At 42.5% G+C, this 19,073-nt stretch overlaps 1 protein-coding gene and 1 pseudogene across 9 annotated transcripts in view; both read right to left on the reverse strand.

The window, feature by feature from the left end:
* DTNB (dystrobrevin beta) overlaps positions 1-19,073 on the reverse strand; it is a 281,464-nt gene that overhangs the window by 49,907 nt on the left and 212,484 nt on the right. For all 9 annotated transcript variants that reach the window (XM_060186697.1, XM_060186693.1, XM_060186698.1 and 6 more), the window contains 2 exons: positions 4,046-4,131; positions 1,864-1,977 (listed from right to left, as the gene is read on the reverse strand). In XM_060186697.1, coding sequence (XP_060042680.1) covers positions 1,864-1,977; positions 4,046-4,131 — 200 coding nt within the window. Of the gene's footprint in view, positions 1-1,863; positions 1,978-4,045; positions 4,132-19,073 lie in introns of those variants that run through there.
* On the reverse strand, positions 1,987-2,564 carry LOC132537438 (small ribosomal subunit protein uS12-like; annotated as a pseudogene).

Raw genomic sequence — 19,073 nt, forward strand, 5'->3', positions numbered from 1 at the left:
TTCTTGAGACTAACGCTGAGGGACATACATGCCTCAAGGCTGCACATAGCAGCATTCCTGCCAAGCTCAAAAAGGAAATAAAACTCTTATAATGTGGGGATGCACATGTATTTTATACAGTGGCCCAAGAAGCAAGCAAATGGCAAAACAAGTTCTGGCTCGAGGTGACTCTGTGCGGAAGGTGAAAGCAATGGGGCAAGGGACACTTACTCAGAAGATGTGTGCTAGCAGGAAGTGGGTTCATTCAAGAATGTGGGTTCACGGGTGCTCATTTAAGGGCATTTATTTAACCATCATCTCATCGTCTTTCATTTCCTACACATCTATCATATATACTATTGGAATAAGTACAATATTTGAATAATTAAAATGGTAGTAAAAGGAAGGAGATGGTCCTGGCAGGCAGGACTCATAGACACTAATCCCAGGGACAAAGTTTCCTATCTTGCTTTTATTATCCTAGTGAAATTTTTTTTCCTTGTTTGTTTTTTTGTTTTGTTTTGTTTTTTGTTTTGCCTCCAGGGTTATTGCTGCGGCTCGGTGCTTGCGTTATGAATCCACAGCTCCTGGAGGCCATTTTTCCCATTTTGTTGCCCTTGTTGTTGCTGTTATTGTTATCATAGCTGTTGTTGTTGTTGGATAGGACAGAAAGAAATCGAGAGAGAAGGGGAAGACAGAAAGGGGGAGAGAAAGACATTTGCAGACCTGCTTCACCACTTGTGAAACGACCCCTTGCAAGTGGGGAGCCGGGGGCTTGAACTGGGATCCGTAAGCCAGCCCTTGCGCTTTGTGCCATGTGTGCTTAACCCGCTGCGCTACCGCCCAGCTCCCCTGTATTATTTTTTAAACCAGAGAACTGCTCAGCTGTAGTTTATGGTGGTGCTGGGAAATAAACTTAGGACCTTCAGAGCCTTAGGAATGAGAGCTATTTACATAATCATTACGCTGTCTCCCCATTACGCTGACCTCTCTCTCCATCTCCTCTCTCTGACTTATCAAAAAAAAAAAAAAAAAAAAAAAAGAACAAATAGCCACCAGGAGCAGTGGAATGCAGTGTAGGTACCAAGCACCAGCAATAATCTTGGTGGGGAAAAAAGATACCTGTTGCAGTGTTTCACCACTCAAGAAGCTTATCCTTGCAGATGGGGACTGGGGGCTTACTCCCAGGGCCTTGCACATGGTAATCTGTGTGCTCAACCAAGTGCACTACTGCCTGGCCCCCACACCTCTTTCTAAGACTGAAAGAATGGCAGCAGCGAAGAACTCTGGAGCTCGCTCTTGTTCTATTCTTCTAAAAGACTTCTCCATTCCCTCCAAACTGACACGGAAGCTGTTCCTTGCCCACATTTGACCCTCGATGGCTGGTATGTACTTTGAAGAGGGAAGGCCCAGCCAGTCTGAGATGTAAGGGATTCCCACCAACCTGCACGTCTCAGAGGGTGTGTGTAGGCAGCAGCTTTCTCTGATAACAGAGGCTGTTTGGTTCATGAAGTCCCAGGAGGCTATTCTCAAGACAGTGGGCATCATTCCTGCCAAATGCGTGTAGATTTGGACTCATTAACAAGATGAGAAGACTGACTGTAGCACAGGGGCCTTCCAAGGGCAGCCATGGAATTATGAACAGGACTCTGCTTGTCCTAGAGCAGGACTCTGATGTTTACCTAATTTTGTAATGAAGGCTCAAGTTCTCAGGGTGACAAGTAAAGAAGCCCCCAAACATCCAATGAAGTAGCAGAATGAGTGGAAGGTTTAGAGGTTTGCTCTAACAAGGCTAGTTCACTGAGGAATACAACCATCCCACGCATTTCAACTCAAGATGCAAACCTCTCCAGTAGCGGAGGTGGGTAGGGGGTCAGCACGTACCTGAGCAGCCGCAGCTCTGCCAGCAGCGTGGGGTTCTGCTGGGCCTTCTCAGGGGTGGGCTGGGAGGCCTGTTCATGCTCCAGGCGGAGGCGCTGAATCTCTTGCAGGATCTCCCTAAGGGGATGGAGGAAAGTGAGGCGGCTGCAGGGAGCCTCCCAGCTCTGCTCTCCTGTTAACAAGTTCCACTCTGGTCCTCCTGCCTCGACTGTCTTTTTGTGATTACTTCCGAAAGGCTAAGCTGTGAAACGGACCTTCTTAACATTGCTGCACCTGACACTTGCTTTTTGTTTGTTTTATGAAAATTAGTCACCACTGCACTCTCAACATCAAACTTAGGATCTCAGTCTTCCTTTTTGGCCTTTGTATAAAGCCAAGAGACATTGGCTACTTTGACAACCTTCAATCAGACTTCTGGAATGTCACCAGTGGCATGACCTTTACAACCAAATCCAGCAACCAGAACTACATCATTTTCCTCAATAAAATTAAAGCAACCATCACTGGACACAAAGGCTGTGATTTTTTTTTTTTTTTTTTTTTGCCATTCTTGATCAACAGGACTCTGACATACCGGTATTCCTGATAGCAGGATTTGGCTATTTGGCTTCAATCCCTACTTTTTCCAAAGGGTCATGCCACTTCTGGTCCTGTCAGTGGCTACAGAACTTCCTAGCAGTATGAAGACCATGACACTTGCCCATCCTGCTGATCCCATGGGCCTGAGTGGAAATAATATCTGACATTTCCTTACTGAAATGACACTGTGGTTGAGAAAGTCATAAAAGCACTTTTTCCCAAACTAGAAAATTTTTCATGTAAGGAAACTGACAATTAAAATACTTGGCTCGGGAGTCGGGCTGTAGTGCAGCGGGCTAAGCGCAGGTGGCGCAAAGCACAAGGACCGGCATAAGGATCCCGGTTGGAACCCCGGCTCCCCACCTGCAAGGGAGTCGCTTCACAGGCGGTGAAGCAGGTCTGCAGGTGTCTATCTTTCTCTCCTCCTCTCTGTCTTCCCCTCCTCTCTCCATTTCTCTCTGTCCTATCCAACAATGACAACAACAATAATAACTACAACAATAAAACAACAAGGGCAACAAAAGGGAATAAGTAAATAAAATAAATATTAAAAAACAATACTTGGCTTTTGGGGTCTGGGCAGTTAAGTGCACAGAGTACTAAGCACAAGGACCAGCACAAGGATCCCAGTTTGAGCTCCCAGTTCCCCACCTGCTTCACAAGTGGTGAAGCACGGCTGCAGGTGTCTTTCTCTCCCCCCTCTACCTTCCACTCCCCTCTCAATTTCTCTTTGTCTATCCAATAAAATGGGAAAAAAGAAAAATGGCTGCCAGGAACAGTGGATTCGTGCTGGCATGGAGCCCCAACAATAACCCAGGAGGGAAAAAAAAAATCCAGCTCTTCTTTAGGGAAAAGGAAAGAGAAGTCTTAGGAGCCTCCTGATGCAGGTCCTGGGCTCATCTCCCCAAAGTCTTCCTCGGTCTCCTTTCTTTCCCAAGCCCTCAGTGATGATGGCTGCTGTCTCTTCTACCTATGCAGTACTTTGGAGTCAGTCTCCCACCCCAGCTCTACCTTTCTGTGCTTAAGGGCACACTGTCCTTCCTGTCTCCATGCTTTTAGGTGGCTTTTCAGTGAGAGACCAGAGGGTCACATGCAGCAGAAGGGGGCAAGATAACTAGATGGAGTGCAGAGAGGATTGTGAGAGGGAAATACAGTGGCACATGGGAGGAGAAACATTCTGAGGGCATGTGGGCAGGGCTTTGGGGGGCCAGAATCATCAGCAGGCAGAGTGTCCAGTCCACTTACTAAGCCTGGCTGGCCTAGATCCTCCTTTGTGATCAAAAACCTGCTGGTCTACTAGGAAGAGAGAACCTGATATTTTAGCTGACAGTCCTGGGGTTTCAGGAACTGGCTTGACTTCTGTATTCTTTTTGTTTATTTGTTTGTTTTTATCTTTATTTGTTGGATAGAGACAGACAGAACTTGAGAGGGAAGGGGGTGACAGAGAGGGAGAGAGACAGAGAGATACCTGCAGCCCTGCTTCACCACTTGTGAAGCTTTTCCCCTGCAGGTGGGGACCAGGAGCTCGAACCTGGGTCCTTGCACACTGTAACATGTGCTCTCAACCAGGTGTGCCACCATCTGGCCCCGACTTCTGTATTCTTACCTGTTTTTGTTTTCCAGTTCTGCAATCAGCTGTCTTTGTTGTTTGTTGGCATCAAAGTTCAAGCTCAGGTCAGTGGGAGGACGGGTCTATCATGAGAAGAAAGAAAGGATTTGTTGTTGTGATTCCATATATCCAGAGTGGCTGGACTGTTGATTTTTTAAACAGATTTCTGAGGGAGTAATTTACATACCATAAAAACAACCATTTGTACAATGAGCCTCAGTAAATTTAAGCAGTTGTGCAGTCAATCGCCACAGTCCAGTTTTAGTTTTCCATGACCACAAAAGATTCCCTTATGCCTGTTGTAGTCAATCACCACTCCCAGTCCAAGTGAGACAACCACTGACTTGCTTTATGTCTAGCTTGGCCTTCTCTAGAAATTTGCAGAGTTATATAAATACCAATGTTTACCCTTAAATGGTTCATCCAATTGCCTGTGGGGGTCCTGGTGTGTTACACCCCTGTCTTCAGTGCCCTTCTCAATCCACATCCTCAGACTGACTAATTACAAATCTCATTTCATTTCTCTGAGTTTGGGTTTTTGTTTTTCAGTGTTGTTTTGGATTCTACATATAACTGAAATCAAACAGCATTTATCTTGGAAGAACACCCTCAAGGTTCAGATTTTTTTATTAGTTAATTTTTTTATTTATTGAAAGAGAGGCAGTCAACATAAATTTAACAAGAACAACAGGTGAGAATCATTAAATATACATTATATATTTAACATATATAATATGATATATATAGTATATATCAATTCCTATCAATTTCTCTATTTAAATAAGGAAACATTTCTTTAAAAAAACTATCAAATGGTATGTAATTTTTCTTATCACTTTTAAGCATATTCATGAGGTTGTCAGACCACTGCCACTAATTCCATAACATATTCATTATCCTTAAAAGAAACACACCAAGGGCAGCTGGTAGTGCACTGGGTTTAGTTCACATGGTATGAAGTGCAAGGACCACTGTAAGAATCCCGGTTCGAGACCCCACCCCTACTCCCACCCCCACCCCCACCCCCTGGCTCCCCACCTGCAGGGAGGGTCGCTTCACAGGCGGTGAAGCTGGTCTGCAGGTGTCTCTCTCTCTCTCTCCCTCTCTCTGTCCTAGCAACAACAGTGGCAACAACAACAAAATGAAAAGAATGCAGTGGATTCGTGATGCACTGAGCCCCAGCGATAACCCTGGAAGAAAGAAAGAAAGAAAGAAAGAAAGAAAGAAAGAAAGAAAGAAAGAAAGACAGACAGACAGAAAGACCTCTGGGCCGGGCAGTGGTGCAGCCAGCTTAGTGCACGTTACCATGTGCAAGGACCTTGGTTCAAGCCCCTGTTCCCTACCTACAGTGGGGACGCTTCATGAGTGGTGAAGCAGTTCTGTAGCTGTCTCTCTCTTTCCCTCTCTATCTCCCCTCCCCTCCCCATTTCTCTCTGCCCTGTCAAATAAAAATAGAAAGAAAAAAAATGCCCGCTGAGACTTGATAGTGCTGGCCCCAGCCCCCTGCAATAACCCTGGGGGCAAAAAAAAAAAAAAAAAAAAGAAAAAGGAAACACACCTATTAATAATCACTCCTTATTTCTCCCTCTCCCACTATGATGACCACCAATTTTCTTTCTTTTCCAAAGCACTGCTTGATTTTTGTTCACGTGGCGTCAGGGATTAAGCCTGGAACCTTGCGGCCTCAGGCATCAAAGTCCTTGTGCATAATCATCACATTGTTTCCCTGGTCCTCAACTTACGTTCTATCTTTATGGGCTTACTTGTTCTGGATATCACAAATACATGGGATCACATAATTTGAGGTCTCTTTAAAAAATATTTATTTCTTTATTCCCTTTTTGTTGCCCCTGTTGTTTTATTGTTGTAGTTATTATTGTTGTCTGTCTTTGTTATTGGATAGGACAGAGAGAAATGGAGAGAGGAAGGGAAGACAGAGAGAGGGAGAGAAAGACAGACTCCTGCAGACCTGCTTCACCGCCTGTGAAGTGACTCCCCTGCAGGTGGGGTGCCGAGGGCTTGAACCGGGATCCTTAATTTGAGGTCTTTTATGTCTAGCTTCTTTCACTTAGCAAAATGTTCTTACAGTTCACTCATGTGCATATATCAGAACTGCGTTGTTTTTAACTGAGTAATATGCCATCATGTAAATAAAACACTCATGAATATATTCACTAGCAGTTGGATATTTAAATTATTCTTATTATTTTCTATTTTGAAAAATGTTGCTATGAATATCTGTGGATATCTTTCTGTGGAGAGATATATTTTATATTCTCTTGGGTATATGTGTAAAAGTAGGATTGCTGGGTCATGCAGTAACTGCTTTTTGAAAACTGTCAATTTTATATTCCTCTCATCACAGTATTAGGGTTCCATTTTTGGATATTCTTGGTAATACTTCTTTTTGTTAAAAAAAAAAATCAGTCATCCTAGTAGGTGTAAAGTGGTCTTCATTCTGGATTAAATTTGCATTTCTCCAATGACTAACAGACTAATGTGTTGCATATACTTTTATGTGATGACGATGATGACAATTCAACCAGAGCACTGCTCAGCTCTGGCTTATGGTAGTAGGGGGCAGAGGGAGTGGGGGTGGGGTGGGGGGAGAATTGAACTTGAGGTTTCAGGAGTCTCAGGCATCCAAGTCTTTTTGCATAACCATTATGCTATCTCCCCTGCCCCTATTGACCATTTTTATATTATCTTTGACAAGTCACTACTTTTGATTGCAAACCCACTGATACTTCTCACACGACTTCTTTTTTTTTTAAATATTTATTTATTCCCTTTTGTTGCCCTGTTGTTTTATTGTTGTAGTTATTATTGTTGTTGTCATAGTTGGATAGGACAGAGAGAAATGGAGAGAAGAGGGGAAGACAGAGAGGAGGAAAGATAGACACCTGCAGACCTGCTTCACCGCCTGTGAAGCGACTCCCCTGCAGGTGGGGAGCCGGGGTTCGAACCGGGATCCTTATGCCGGTCCTTGTGCTTTGCGCCACCTGCGCTTAACCCGCTGCGCTACAGCCCGACTCCCATCACACATGCCTTCTTAAGAACACAGAACTAATCAACATAAACTAGGAAAATGAGTAAATGGGAGGGTTTCCTTTTATTGACTGACCTGAGTCCAAGCTCTCAGTGAAGGCTGTTTCTCTCTGTACATTCCTGGTTCTGATCAATACACTATCCATGATGAAGCAGAACACTTGTTTCCACTTGAAGTTAAGAGACGCGACATGAGGGGCTGGGTGGGGATGCACCTAGTTGAGTGCACATGTTACAGTGCGCAAGGACCCAGGTTCGGCCCCCACCCCCATCCCCACCTGCAGAGGGAAAGCTTCACTAATGGTGAAGCAGGGCTGCAGGTGTCTCTCTGCCTCTCTCCCTCTCTATCTCCCCCTACCCTCTCGATTTCGGACTGTCTCTATTCAATGATAAATAAAGATAATAAAAAATTAAAAATAAATTTAAAGGGGCCGGGTGGTGGCGCACCTGGTTGAGTTCACATATTACAGTGCACAAGGATCTGGGTTCGAGCCCCTGGTTCCCACATGCAGGGGGAAAGCTTTGCGAGTGGTGAAGCAGGTCTACAGGTGTCTCTCCTTGTCTTTCTCTCTCCCCTCTTCCTTTCAATTTCTGGCTGTCTCTATCCAATAAATAAATAAAAATAATTTTTTAAAAATTAAAAAAATAAATTTAAAAAAGAAGATGCAATATGTAATTCTTTGTAATGTGGCCTTTCCTAAATAAATTGGGAAGACAGTATATCAAAACTGACCAGGAGGTTCCTTCTAAATTACTAAATATCTTTCTTCCTTAAAAGAAAAAAAAAAAGTGGCATTACTTCCTCCAGAGCAGACCAACAGATCGATCAAATTTTCTATATTGTATTCAGAGTCTTGCATGAGACCGAGTTGAACCTCAGAAAAATGACTGGCCTGACACTGAACCTGCTCTATGAATAATAGATTTCCAATTCCTGAAAACTGGAATTAAGACTAACAGCTCCCTATTAGAGTGGGGTCAGAAAAGATTACAGACAAGGGAAAGAGCTATGAAAGGAATTTGCTTTAAATGATGACAAAGAAACAAACACCCTGTGGTATTTCGCTGGAAACGTCTAAAGGGTCTTTTCAGCTCTGAGTGTCTGACTGAAAAGCTGAGGCACTTTTCAAAGGGGAGGTTAATCAAAGAATCAAGAATGAACCATTATCAGTAATGGTTCATTCGTAACCAGGCAAGATTCTTTGGTGTCAAACAGCACTGTTCCTCAAATACAAAGAAGTGGGAGTAGAGGAAGATTCTAAACCAGAAGCAGCAGTTCCACCTGGAACAGGCGGCTATTAAAAACAAACAACACTTCTTTGGATATTAAGTTGAGAATTTATGATAGCAAGATAAGAACGGGCGTAGGCAGTCTGTGAGGAACTACTTGTCATGTGAACCTTACTTTGTTTTACTATGTATTTATTTTCTCTAAATGAGAATAAATATTTACAGAAAAAGATGTGACGAGAGTCTAGATGATACAACATGGGTAGCAACACAAAGCTCTATAGAATGTTGCTTGCTATAACTTAAAACACAATGTTATTTATCAATAATGTGCCACACACCTTTCATGTGCTAATCTATGTAGGGTTTCAAAGGAACACTGTGCTGTTTCCTCATAAGCACTGCGTGTGGCTTTGGGGGTTAGTGAAACGCCATCACCTCTGAGGCTCTGTATCATCTTTAGACTACAAAACTTCAGGATGCTTCCAGTCATGTGAACAACTACAAGTTGTAGCATCTGGGAAACACAGTGACTATTGTCCCTGGTTCACGGCGAGCAGCGTACGCCCCAGTACTCCTCCCCATTTTTATTAAGCTGGGTGATTAAGTTTAGTTGTTTGTTCTAAGCCAAAGATAAGCCAAAGATATATGAGAATAAAAAAGGACGACCCTTTCAATAAACACCAAATGGAATGAATTGGAAAGACTCAATAGGGCTGAGTTTCTAGACTAAAGAGCCAGTGGACTAGATGAAGGCAAGGCAGCTTTAGAGATTGGGAAAAGTCAGGACCACCCCAAGAGGCAAACTGATCAACATATTGCTAACTACTGATTCTAGTTATGAGCTTGTGAAAGTAAATTATCACTTTCTTTCCTGTTTATGTTTATAAACATTCATAACACATTTTCAGTATATCCAAATAGGGAGCCATAAAAATGATTCTTTTGTGTATATTTGATGTAGGGCCAGGCAATTTCATTGAGGATGAAGCTGCAAGTTATCTCCTTTGCATAAAACACTTACATGATACAAACCCAGCCTCCAGCTTATTGTACTATGGAGATGAGAACTTTCTCATTACGTAACAACTACAAAATTCCTCCTACTCAACACATTTTGCTGATTTCATTTTCCTGATTCCACATCTTGACTCCCTGACACCAGTGGTTTCATCACTGACGCATGGAGTTTCTCTGGTGATGTATACAGACACCAACAATTTAGTGTTATGTCTGACTTAGAGGAAAATGGGGAATTCAGGTTGGCCTCATGACATTAAGTAGGATTTGTTCCTTCAAGAGTTTTCTTGGCCACCTCTGAAGTAAGCAGCAAACAAACAAGCGAACAAAAAACCCAACAGGGCTTCAGTGAAAAATGAAAAAAACTGAAAAGTTGTAACCGGTGTGAAATTTAATTTTGGACAGAGAAATTGAAAGGGGAGGGGAAGATAGGGAAAAAGGGGGGGGGGGTCAGGCAGTAGCATAGCAGATTAAGCACACATGGTGCAAAGTGCAATGACCAGCGTAAGGATACTGGTTCGAGCCCCTGGGTCCCCACCTGCAGGGGGGTTGCTTCACAAGTGGTGAAGCAGGTCTGCAGGTGTCTATCTTTCTCTTTTTCTCTCTCTTTTTATAGAGAAAGAGAAATTGAGATAAGAGCGGGAGATAGAGGAAAGGAAGGAAGGAGGGAGGGAGAAGAGAGGAAAGGAGAGACCTGCAGTTCTCCTTTACTGCTCATGAAGCCTCCCCCCTACAGGTGGAGGGAACTCAGTTCCTTGAACACTATAATGTGTGAGTTTAATTGGGTACACCACTACCCAGCTCCCAGATTTTAAAACTTTTTTTAAAAAGATTTTATTTATTTATTGATAAGAAAGTTAGGAGAGAGAGAGAACCAGACATCACTCTGGTACAAATGCTGCCGGGCTTGAACTCAGGACCTCACACTTGAGAGTCAAGCGCTTTATCCACTGTGCCACCTCCCAGACCACAGATTTTTAAACTTTTAAATAAATCTAGAGATTTAGCTTTTATCTGATAACTTGACTAAGTTTCAGCAGTATTTAGTCTTTAATAATCCAGGTAAATTAATGAGGAACCAACAGAGGGGCAAAATGCGGCCTGAGAGAGAAAAAGTAACAATGCTTTATGGATGTAGGTCTGGTAAAATAGCTCAACTGGTAATGTGCTCCTTTGGCATGTGTGCATCCTCGGTTCAAGCCCGGACCCCACCACACTGAAGGCAGCTTTGATGCTGTGGTCTCTTTCACTCTATCTAAAAAAAAAAAAAAAAAAATAGGGAGTCGGGCGGTGGCACAGTGGGTTAAGCGCATGTGGCGCAAAGCGCAGGAACCGGCGTAAGGATCCCCGTTCGAGCCCCCGGCTCCCCACCTGCAGGGGAGTCGCTTCACAGGCGGTGAAGCAGGTCTGCAGGTGTCTATCTTTCTCTCCCCCTCTCTCTCTGTCTTCCCCTCCTCTCTCCATTTCTCTCTGTCCTATCCAACAACGAACTGCGTCAACAAGGGCAATAATAATAACCACAACGAAGCTGCAACAAAAGGGGGAAAAAATGGCCTCCAGGAGCGGTGGATTCATGGTGCAGGCACCGAGCCCAGCAATAACCCTGGAGGAGGAAAAAAAAAAAATTCCAATGCTGCAACTGTATCTAAGATGAATTAAATCAATCTTGCTGTAAGGACCAAAGGCAATGTTTCTAAACACCCAGCACAAAGTTATTGATACAGAAGGCTCAGAAAGGTGATAGCTCCAATTTAATCCTCTTTTGAGGTCAAAGCAGACAGGCAGGGTGACCTCTAGGGGCACAAGACCCCCTCCCAGAAGGCCACAGAAACAAAGGTTGGATGAGGTGAGGAGGGAAAGCTCAACACTGAAAACTTCAATAGACAGTGTCTGAAGCGATATATGTGACTGTTAGACTAAGCGATGGATACATTTAAGTGAAGTGATGGAAGGCCGGAGGACCACATTGGAAGCCTGAAAGCATTTTTTGTTTTGTTTTTTTTTTTATAAACCACAGCACTGCTAAACTCTGGTTTATGATGATGCTGGGGATTGAACCCGTGTCAAGTCTTTTCCATAACCTTTATGTTGTCCCCCAGCCCTTAAAGTTGTAGTATTTGAGAAGGGAGACTCCCAGTGATACTGCTACGCGAGAATAAGACACAAAGTCCCTTTGATTCAAGAAAGCATGAAGTGTTTTTTTTTAACTTCTTTTTACATTACCATTCTCATAGTTAAATGTAAATTCACAGAATTCCATCATCTTTAATGAGATGGAGACTCAGCTGAAGAATGCAGGATAAGAAATTAAGACCCCCTTGAGTTAAATTAGGATATGTCATAAAGTAATACCAGCACAATGTGAAAATTAACCTGGCCAGGCAGTAGCACAGCAGGTGAAGTGCACATGGCTCGACGCACAAGGATTGGCATTAGGATCCTGGCTCAAGCCCCTGGCTCCCTACCAGTAGGGTAGTGGGCTCAGAAGCGGTGAAGTAGGTCTGTAGGTGTTTTATCTTTCTTTCCTCCCTCTGTCTTCCCCTCCTCTCTTGATTTATCTGTCCTATCCAGCAACAGCAGAGATAACAGTAACAATAACAAAAGAACAACAAGGGCAACAAAATGGGAAAAATGGCCTCCAGCAGCAGTGGATTTATCGTGCAAGCACTGAGCCCCAGCGATAATCCTGGAGGCAAAACAAACAAACAAACTAACACTACTGCAGAGAATTTTGTCTATATGAACTCAAAGGATCAGTTCTAAAGAAAGTCGCCGGGGCCAGGTGGTGGTGCAGGTGGTTGAGCACACGATAACGCATAAGGACCCAGGTTCAAGCCCTTGGTCCCCAAAAAGCTTTGCGAGTGGTGAAGCCGTGCTGCAGGTGTCTCTCTGTCTGTCACCCTCTTCCCTCTCGATTTCTAGCTGTCTCCAATAAATAAATATAACAATGTTGTTTTTTTAAAAAAGAAAGTTACCCAAAATAAACTAGACTGTCTCTGTATCCTAGGACAGTCTGTCCATCACCTCAACAGTACTTAGACTAACTAGAGGGCTGCGGATTAATAAACCACACACACACACACACATATTCTCTCTCAAAAACTTAATGTTTTTAGTCCGGTGGTTCTTAAACTAGATGTAAATCAGAAGGGTGGACATTTTCTTAAGATAAAAACCAATGGGCCTTAAGCTCACAGATTCTGGTTCAATACCTCCACAGTAATGCCAAGAATCTGAGTATTTGTTAAATGCTTCCCACAATCATAATATGCATCCAAGCTTGACGACTATTTTATGGGAGTTTTGAGTTAATAAATGTGTAGAAGACACCACATGAGTACTGTTCTTTTTTAATTCTAAGACAACACAAGGGCACTTCTGCAAGTCTCGAGCAGCTGACATGACAGGAGGCTGTGAAAGCTAGGAGGATGGGGGTGGGACAAGCAAAAATGTGCCCATGCTAGGTTGTATAATGGGTCATGATCTCCCCTTCCTTTCACCTTTCTTCCAAGTTTTCCATGAGTTTAAAATTTTCCATGTGAAATTAGGAAAATATCTGATTATTATATGTAATGCTGGTGACGTTTGTGGTAAACTTCAGAATTTGCTGTTAAGACTATGATTTTCCACACAGTGTAGTTATTTTTAGGCATAAACTTAGGTACTTGAGGGGAAAAAAATGAGCTCTCCTGGCCTATCTAAGCAACCTACTGTTTCTTTCTTCAAGGATCAGCTCAGAGAGGGGTGGGCAGCTATGTTTCTTTCCTCAGGAGAGTGCACGCTGGGCACTGCAGCATTCTGCAGGGTGTCAGGCTGGCTGCTCACATGATTTAACGATTTGTCTTTGTGGAATAGGGTGTTTGCAAAAAAAATCAATATAAAGCCTATCTGGCAGGCTATAAAAAACTGTTTTGAGCAATACATCCACTTTATGCAAAGCACTTGTATCAGAGAGAGATTAGAGGATTAGAAGTCTTGTGTTTAACAGAAATCTAGTCAAAAAGAATCCTTCCAGAGAGACTCAATATTTATATATTTTTGAAAATATACTGAAGATAAAGGAGACCATATCAGTATTCAGTGTCAAGACCATTCTAAAAATGATCACTTTCCTACAATTTAGAGAACTGGTATTGGAAACCACCAAGAGTAAATAGACTTATCTTGTTTGCAGTGGAGGAGTAGAGGGAGGGACCTTCTTTTCAGGGTCGAATGGCTTTGGAGCTTTTACTTACAATATTTTAAAAGCAGTATATAAGTCAGCAAGGTTATATAATGATATTAAGTACACCTAATTTTAAAAACCAATGACAATTAGGTTCATACAAACCATAACCTTTATTTATTTTATTTTTATTAGACAGCCAGAAATTGAGAGGAGAGGGAGAGATAAGAGAGGGAGAGAGACAGAGAGACACCTGCAGTCCTGCTTCACGACTTGCAAAGCTTTCCCCCTGCAGGTGGCGGCCAGGGACAAAAACCCTGGTCCTTGTGCATTTGTAACATATGCGCTTTACCAGGTGTGCCACCACCTGGCCCCCATAAACTTTATTTTTAAAATCATTTGAACAGTTATGACTGAGAGTATTAGTAAGGCTTAACTAATCATATGCAGCTTTCTCCCTTCTTTTGTTCCATTTTGTTAAGCTTCAGAGTTGTAATATAGAATAAGCTGTATGACATAATAGTCAATTTTTAAGGTAAAGATCTTTTGTAAAAAAATTTTATTTTATGAAAGAGGGAGGATGAGACAGAGATATGCCAAAGCACCCTTCAACTCTGGCATATGCACTGTAAAGGATCAAATCTGGGAAGTCAGGCATTTAAAGTCTTGTGTCCTACTATTAAGCTTTCTTAGAGAATATGGGTGGGAGAAGATAGTATAATGCTATACAAGATGACTTTCATGCTCGAGGCTCCAAAACCCAGGTTAAATCCCTGCATTACCATAAGAGAACTGAACAGTGCTTTGGAAAAGAAAGAAAGAAAAAAAGAGAAAGAAAAGAACCTTAAATTGCATTACAAGCAATAGTAGTACTAGATATAATCAGCGCGTTGATTTTCAGCACAATTATATAGGAAAGAATGCTCCATTGCTGTGACTGATTAATCTTCTCTGGTAGTTTTCTGAGGATCTTTATAGTCTACAGTTTTGCTATAATAGACCTGAATGTGGAGTTATTTTTATTGATTTGGGGCAAATTGTGATGTTTCAAGCTGAAGATTAGTGCTTTGAATAAATTCTGGAAAATTTGCAGCCATTAATTTTTTTTTTTTTTTTTTTTTTTTGCTTGCAGGGTTATGGCTGGGCTCAGTGCCTGCACTATGAATCCACTGCTCCTGGAGGTCATCCCCCCTCCCCCACCCCATTGCTATTGGATAGGACAGAGAGAAACAGAGAGGAGGGAAGACAGAAAGGGAGAAAGACAGACACCTGCAGACCTGCTTCCCCTCTAAAGTGAGCCCTCTGCAGGTGGGGAGCCAGGGGCTCGAACCAGGAGCCTTGCACAAGTCCTTGTGCTTTGTACTATATGCGCTTAACCCAGTGTGCCTGTGCCACTGCCTGGCCCCTCAACCATTAATTCTTCAACCATATTCAACCATTTCCTAAGAGAAAGTGATTTTTTAAGTTCCATTTGGCTAGCTTTCTATCCACCATGTCTGGAATCTTTCCTCCAAATTTACCATTTTTCTGTGCTGTTCTTTGGTTGACTAATTCTCCAATTCAACATTTATAACTTGTACTAAAATTTTAATTGCACTAGCTTTTGTTTTTAAGACATTTAAGTTCAGTTTGGTTTGCCACTTCTGATCTTTTAAGATAGTCTTTCATAATGTTTATGAATTTTTGTTATGTTTTATTTTTAAAATTACAATACTGAGATACAGAGAAGCAGGGAGAGAGATCAGAAACAGAGGTGGGGGGAGCCAGAGACACCTGCAGCCTACTCCACCACTCACGAAGCCTTTCCACTGCAGGTGGGGACCAAGGGCTTGAGCCAGGGTCTCTGCGCACGGTAACTTGTGCACTTGACCAGTTCCACCATCGTCTGTCCTCCGGGAGGTTTTAGAATTTCCTCTTTCAGGTCTTAAATGTTTTAAACAGCCACTTCAAAGAGTTGTAGTAGCTGAAATCATGGAGGCCTGAAGTTGCGGTGTTAGTTTAGGAATTCATGGTGGTTGGGCTCTTTCTGTGGGGGTACTGCTGTGTCGCCATTCAGAATGCTAGCTTAGGAGAGGGTTTACATAATCCACTGCTCCTGGAGGCCACTCTTTCCCCCTTTTGTTTCCCTTGTTGTTTATTGTTGTTGTTATTGCTGTGGTTGTTGGATAGGACAGAGAGAAATGGAGAGAGGAGGGGAAGACAGAGAGGGGGAGAGAAAGACAGACACCTGCAGACCTGCTTCACCACTTGTGAGGCGGCCCCCCCTGCAGGTGGGGAGCTGGGGGCTCAAACTGGGATCCTTGTGCCGGTCTTTGCGCTTCACGCAATGTGCGTTTAACCCGCTGTGCTACTGCCCAGCCCTCCCTGTCGGGCTGAGCTTCACTGACGGGAGACAGACGACCAGGGACTCATGGTTGAGCTGTACGCAGTATCTCTTTATTCATGCAGGACGCAGCGCAATCTATACCAAGCTAGACTAAACTAACAACTAACTAAAACGAACAGTGTTGTCTTTATATATACTTCCCAAGTAGGGTGTGAACAGGATGTGACGCAGAGAGGGTGGAGAGAAAAGTGACTGGTGAAAATCAGGGTGTGACAAGGAGAGGATCAGGGTGTGACAAGGAGAGGGGGTGGAGCAGGTGAGAATTCTACCACTAAACCACCAATGCCCTGGAGGGAAGGTGGTGCTTTATGTAAATAAAAAAGTGATTTATGTAAATAGATGGCAGTGGTTATGTAAATAGAATACAGAGGTTATGTAATTAGAATGCAGTGTTAAGCAGGGGGGATTTAAACCAAATGAAACAGAAGGGGTTTTTAAAAGCAGAATTAGAAGATACCAACACCTCCCCATAAGCAAGATTTCTTAGCTCTGGATGATGGTTTTCTGGACCATGCCCTCAGTGTATAATGCCCTCAGAGACCTAGCTTCATCTGGGAACCTCATTTCTAACCTGTGCACAAGGTTTTGCCCACTGCAACTCAGGACAATTCAACCCAAGCTGAGCACAGAACAGGAGTAGCAGCAATGGCACTGCTTGAACTGCTTTGGGTTTCAGACTTTTCCAGATTCCAGGAAACTGAATTCTCTTCTATTGATTTTTAGACCCCACACTCCAGTAACCCTCTTACAAAGATTAATTTATTTACTGAGAGAGAACCAGACAGGAGAGCTATCACAGTGCCACTCTGTCACCCAGAGCTCCCTAGTACCATCCCTGGTGCTCTCGTGTGCCAGGGCTCAACACGGTGAGCTATCTCTTACTTCCTATAGATCAGACGCCTTCATACCCTTCTGCATTTTCCCCCTATTATATCTAATTACTTGTGGTTAAACTTAATAGTGTGATTACTTGTGGAATGTTTGTCTTCTTTACTAGATTATTAGTTCTGTGAGGGGAGGAGTCACTTGTTCATCATGGTACTAAATCTGACATGTCATGAGAATAAAATTAATGTAGGTGTGGAGAAGAAAAGGGGTGGGTATTCATTCACATGTACATATACTCAGGGAAAGTACAGGTTTGAAAAAAGAGAAGGAAGATAGGAAACTGCATTATGAATTATTTCAAAATTGTAGAAAACAGCAAATTCCTGGGCCACCACTTCCCACTTTCACACGGTCACCATTCTTGGTTCCTTTTCCTTTTGAGACATAATGCTCAGATCTGAAGTATACCATTCAGTTTTGACAAATGCACACATCCCTATTAAAATGTAGAACAGTTCCAGTATTCCAGGAAATTTCCTCATTTCCTTTAATATCCTTATTTCTAGAAACAGCTTCTGACCTGACTTCCCACTGTCACAAGCTTCTTGCCTGTCCTGCAATTTCATGCACATGGGATCAAACAGAATGGATTTCTGTGCGGGTTTCCTCATTCATCTCCATACAGTACCTAATGGTGTTCCAGTCAACGACATATGTATTCATTTCAGACCACATACACAGTGATGGTTGCTCCATATAGCTTAGTTGTGTAGTAGGCTCTGTCATCTAGATCTGTACACACAACATATATGACAAATGTAAAGTATATAGCAAGTATCAAGTACACATTTGCGAGACAAAATCAGTTAATGGCACACTTTGCATGACTGTCAGTTTTATACTTCACCTATGTTGTTGCACCTACCAGGGTTCCTCTTTTATTTTTTATTTTATTTTTTTCTGTTGTTGAATAACATTCAGCAGTAGGAATAGAAGAGTTTGGAGCACATGTGTATTCATAAACATATGGACTGTTTCCAGCTAATCTGAACAGAACTGCTGTGAACAATCTTGTACAAGTGAAAGACAGACACCTGCAGAGCTGCTTCACCACCTGTGAAGCGACTCCCCTGCAGGTGGGAAGCCAGGGGCTCGAAGCGGGATCCTTACGCTGGTCCTTGCGCTTTGCGCCACATGCGCTTAACCCGCTGCGCTACCGCCCGACTCCCATACAAAGCTTTTTATGAAATGAAGCTTTCAGATCTCTTGGATATTGTCCTGTCTCCTAGACAGCATCTAGGAACAGATCTTCTAGGTCACAGAATGTTTGCCCCCTTAAGAAACTGCCAAATAGCTTTACAGAGTTAGCTGTAATATTTTACATGCCCACCAGCAAAATAGGAAAATTCTGATTGTTCCAATCCTCTCAGACAGCTGGTGTAGACAATCTTTGGGCATTCTAGTGGGTTATTACAGTCCTAATGGACATCTTACTGATGCTGAATGCCATTAAGCACCATATACTTAATGGCAACCTGTATGCCTTCTTTTATGAAGTGTCTGCTCAAGTCTTTTGACCATTTAAAAAACCTGGACTGTCTTTTTTCTTATTAAAGGTCAAAGATTATTTACATATTCATCCTGTTGTCAGCTATGTGTTGTGAATATTTCCTTTCAGATTGTCTACTCCTTAGACATATCTTTTGGCTAGCAAAATCACTTATTACCAATAAAGTCCAATTTACCATTTTTTAAATAGCTTGTGATTCCCAAAACCTCAGAAATATTTACTTACCCCAGAATAATGAAGACATTTTTCTATGTTTTCTTTTAGTAGTTTTTTTTAAAGATTTTATTTATTTTTAATTGAGAAACATAGGAGGAAATAGACAAAAAAAAGACATCACTCTGGTACATGTGGTGCTAAGGACTGAACTCTGAGCATCATGCCTGACAGTCTAACGCACCTGCCACTGTGCACATACACCTCCCGGGCCACACCACTGTTCCCTAAACATGAGTGCGCCGGGAAGTTGGGCCTTTTCTGCATTTCAGTGTGATCCTTGCAGGTGAAGTGTGATCTTCTTTTAGTAGTTTTATAAAGGTTTTAACTTCTATTTTAGATATAGATATATATTTCCAATCGATGTTTATGTATTGTGTAAGGTAGAGGTTAAGATTTCCATCCATCCATCCATCCATCCATCCATCCATCCATCCATCCATCCATCCATCCAATCTATCCCTGATCTGGCAACATTTATGAAAAGTATTTTCCTGTCCATTGTGTCCTCGTCAAAAGCTATTTGACTTTATACTTGAGTCTATTTTATGGGTACCCTATACCG

This window comes from Erinaceus europaeus, chromosome 3, assembly GCF_950295315.1.
Source record: "Erinaceus europaeus chromosome 3, mEriEur2.1, whole genome shotgun sequence".
In the NCBI taxonomy this organism is placed as follows: Eukaryota; Metazoa; Chordata; class Mammalia; order Eulipotyphla; family Erinaceidae; genus Erinaceus; species Erinaceus europaeus.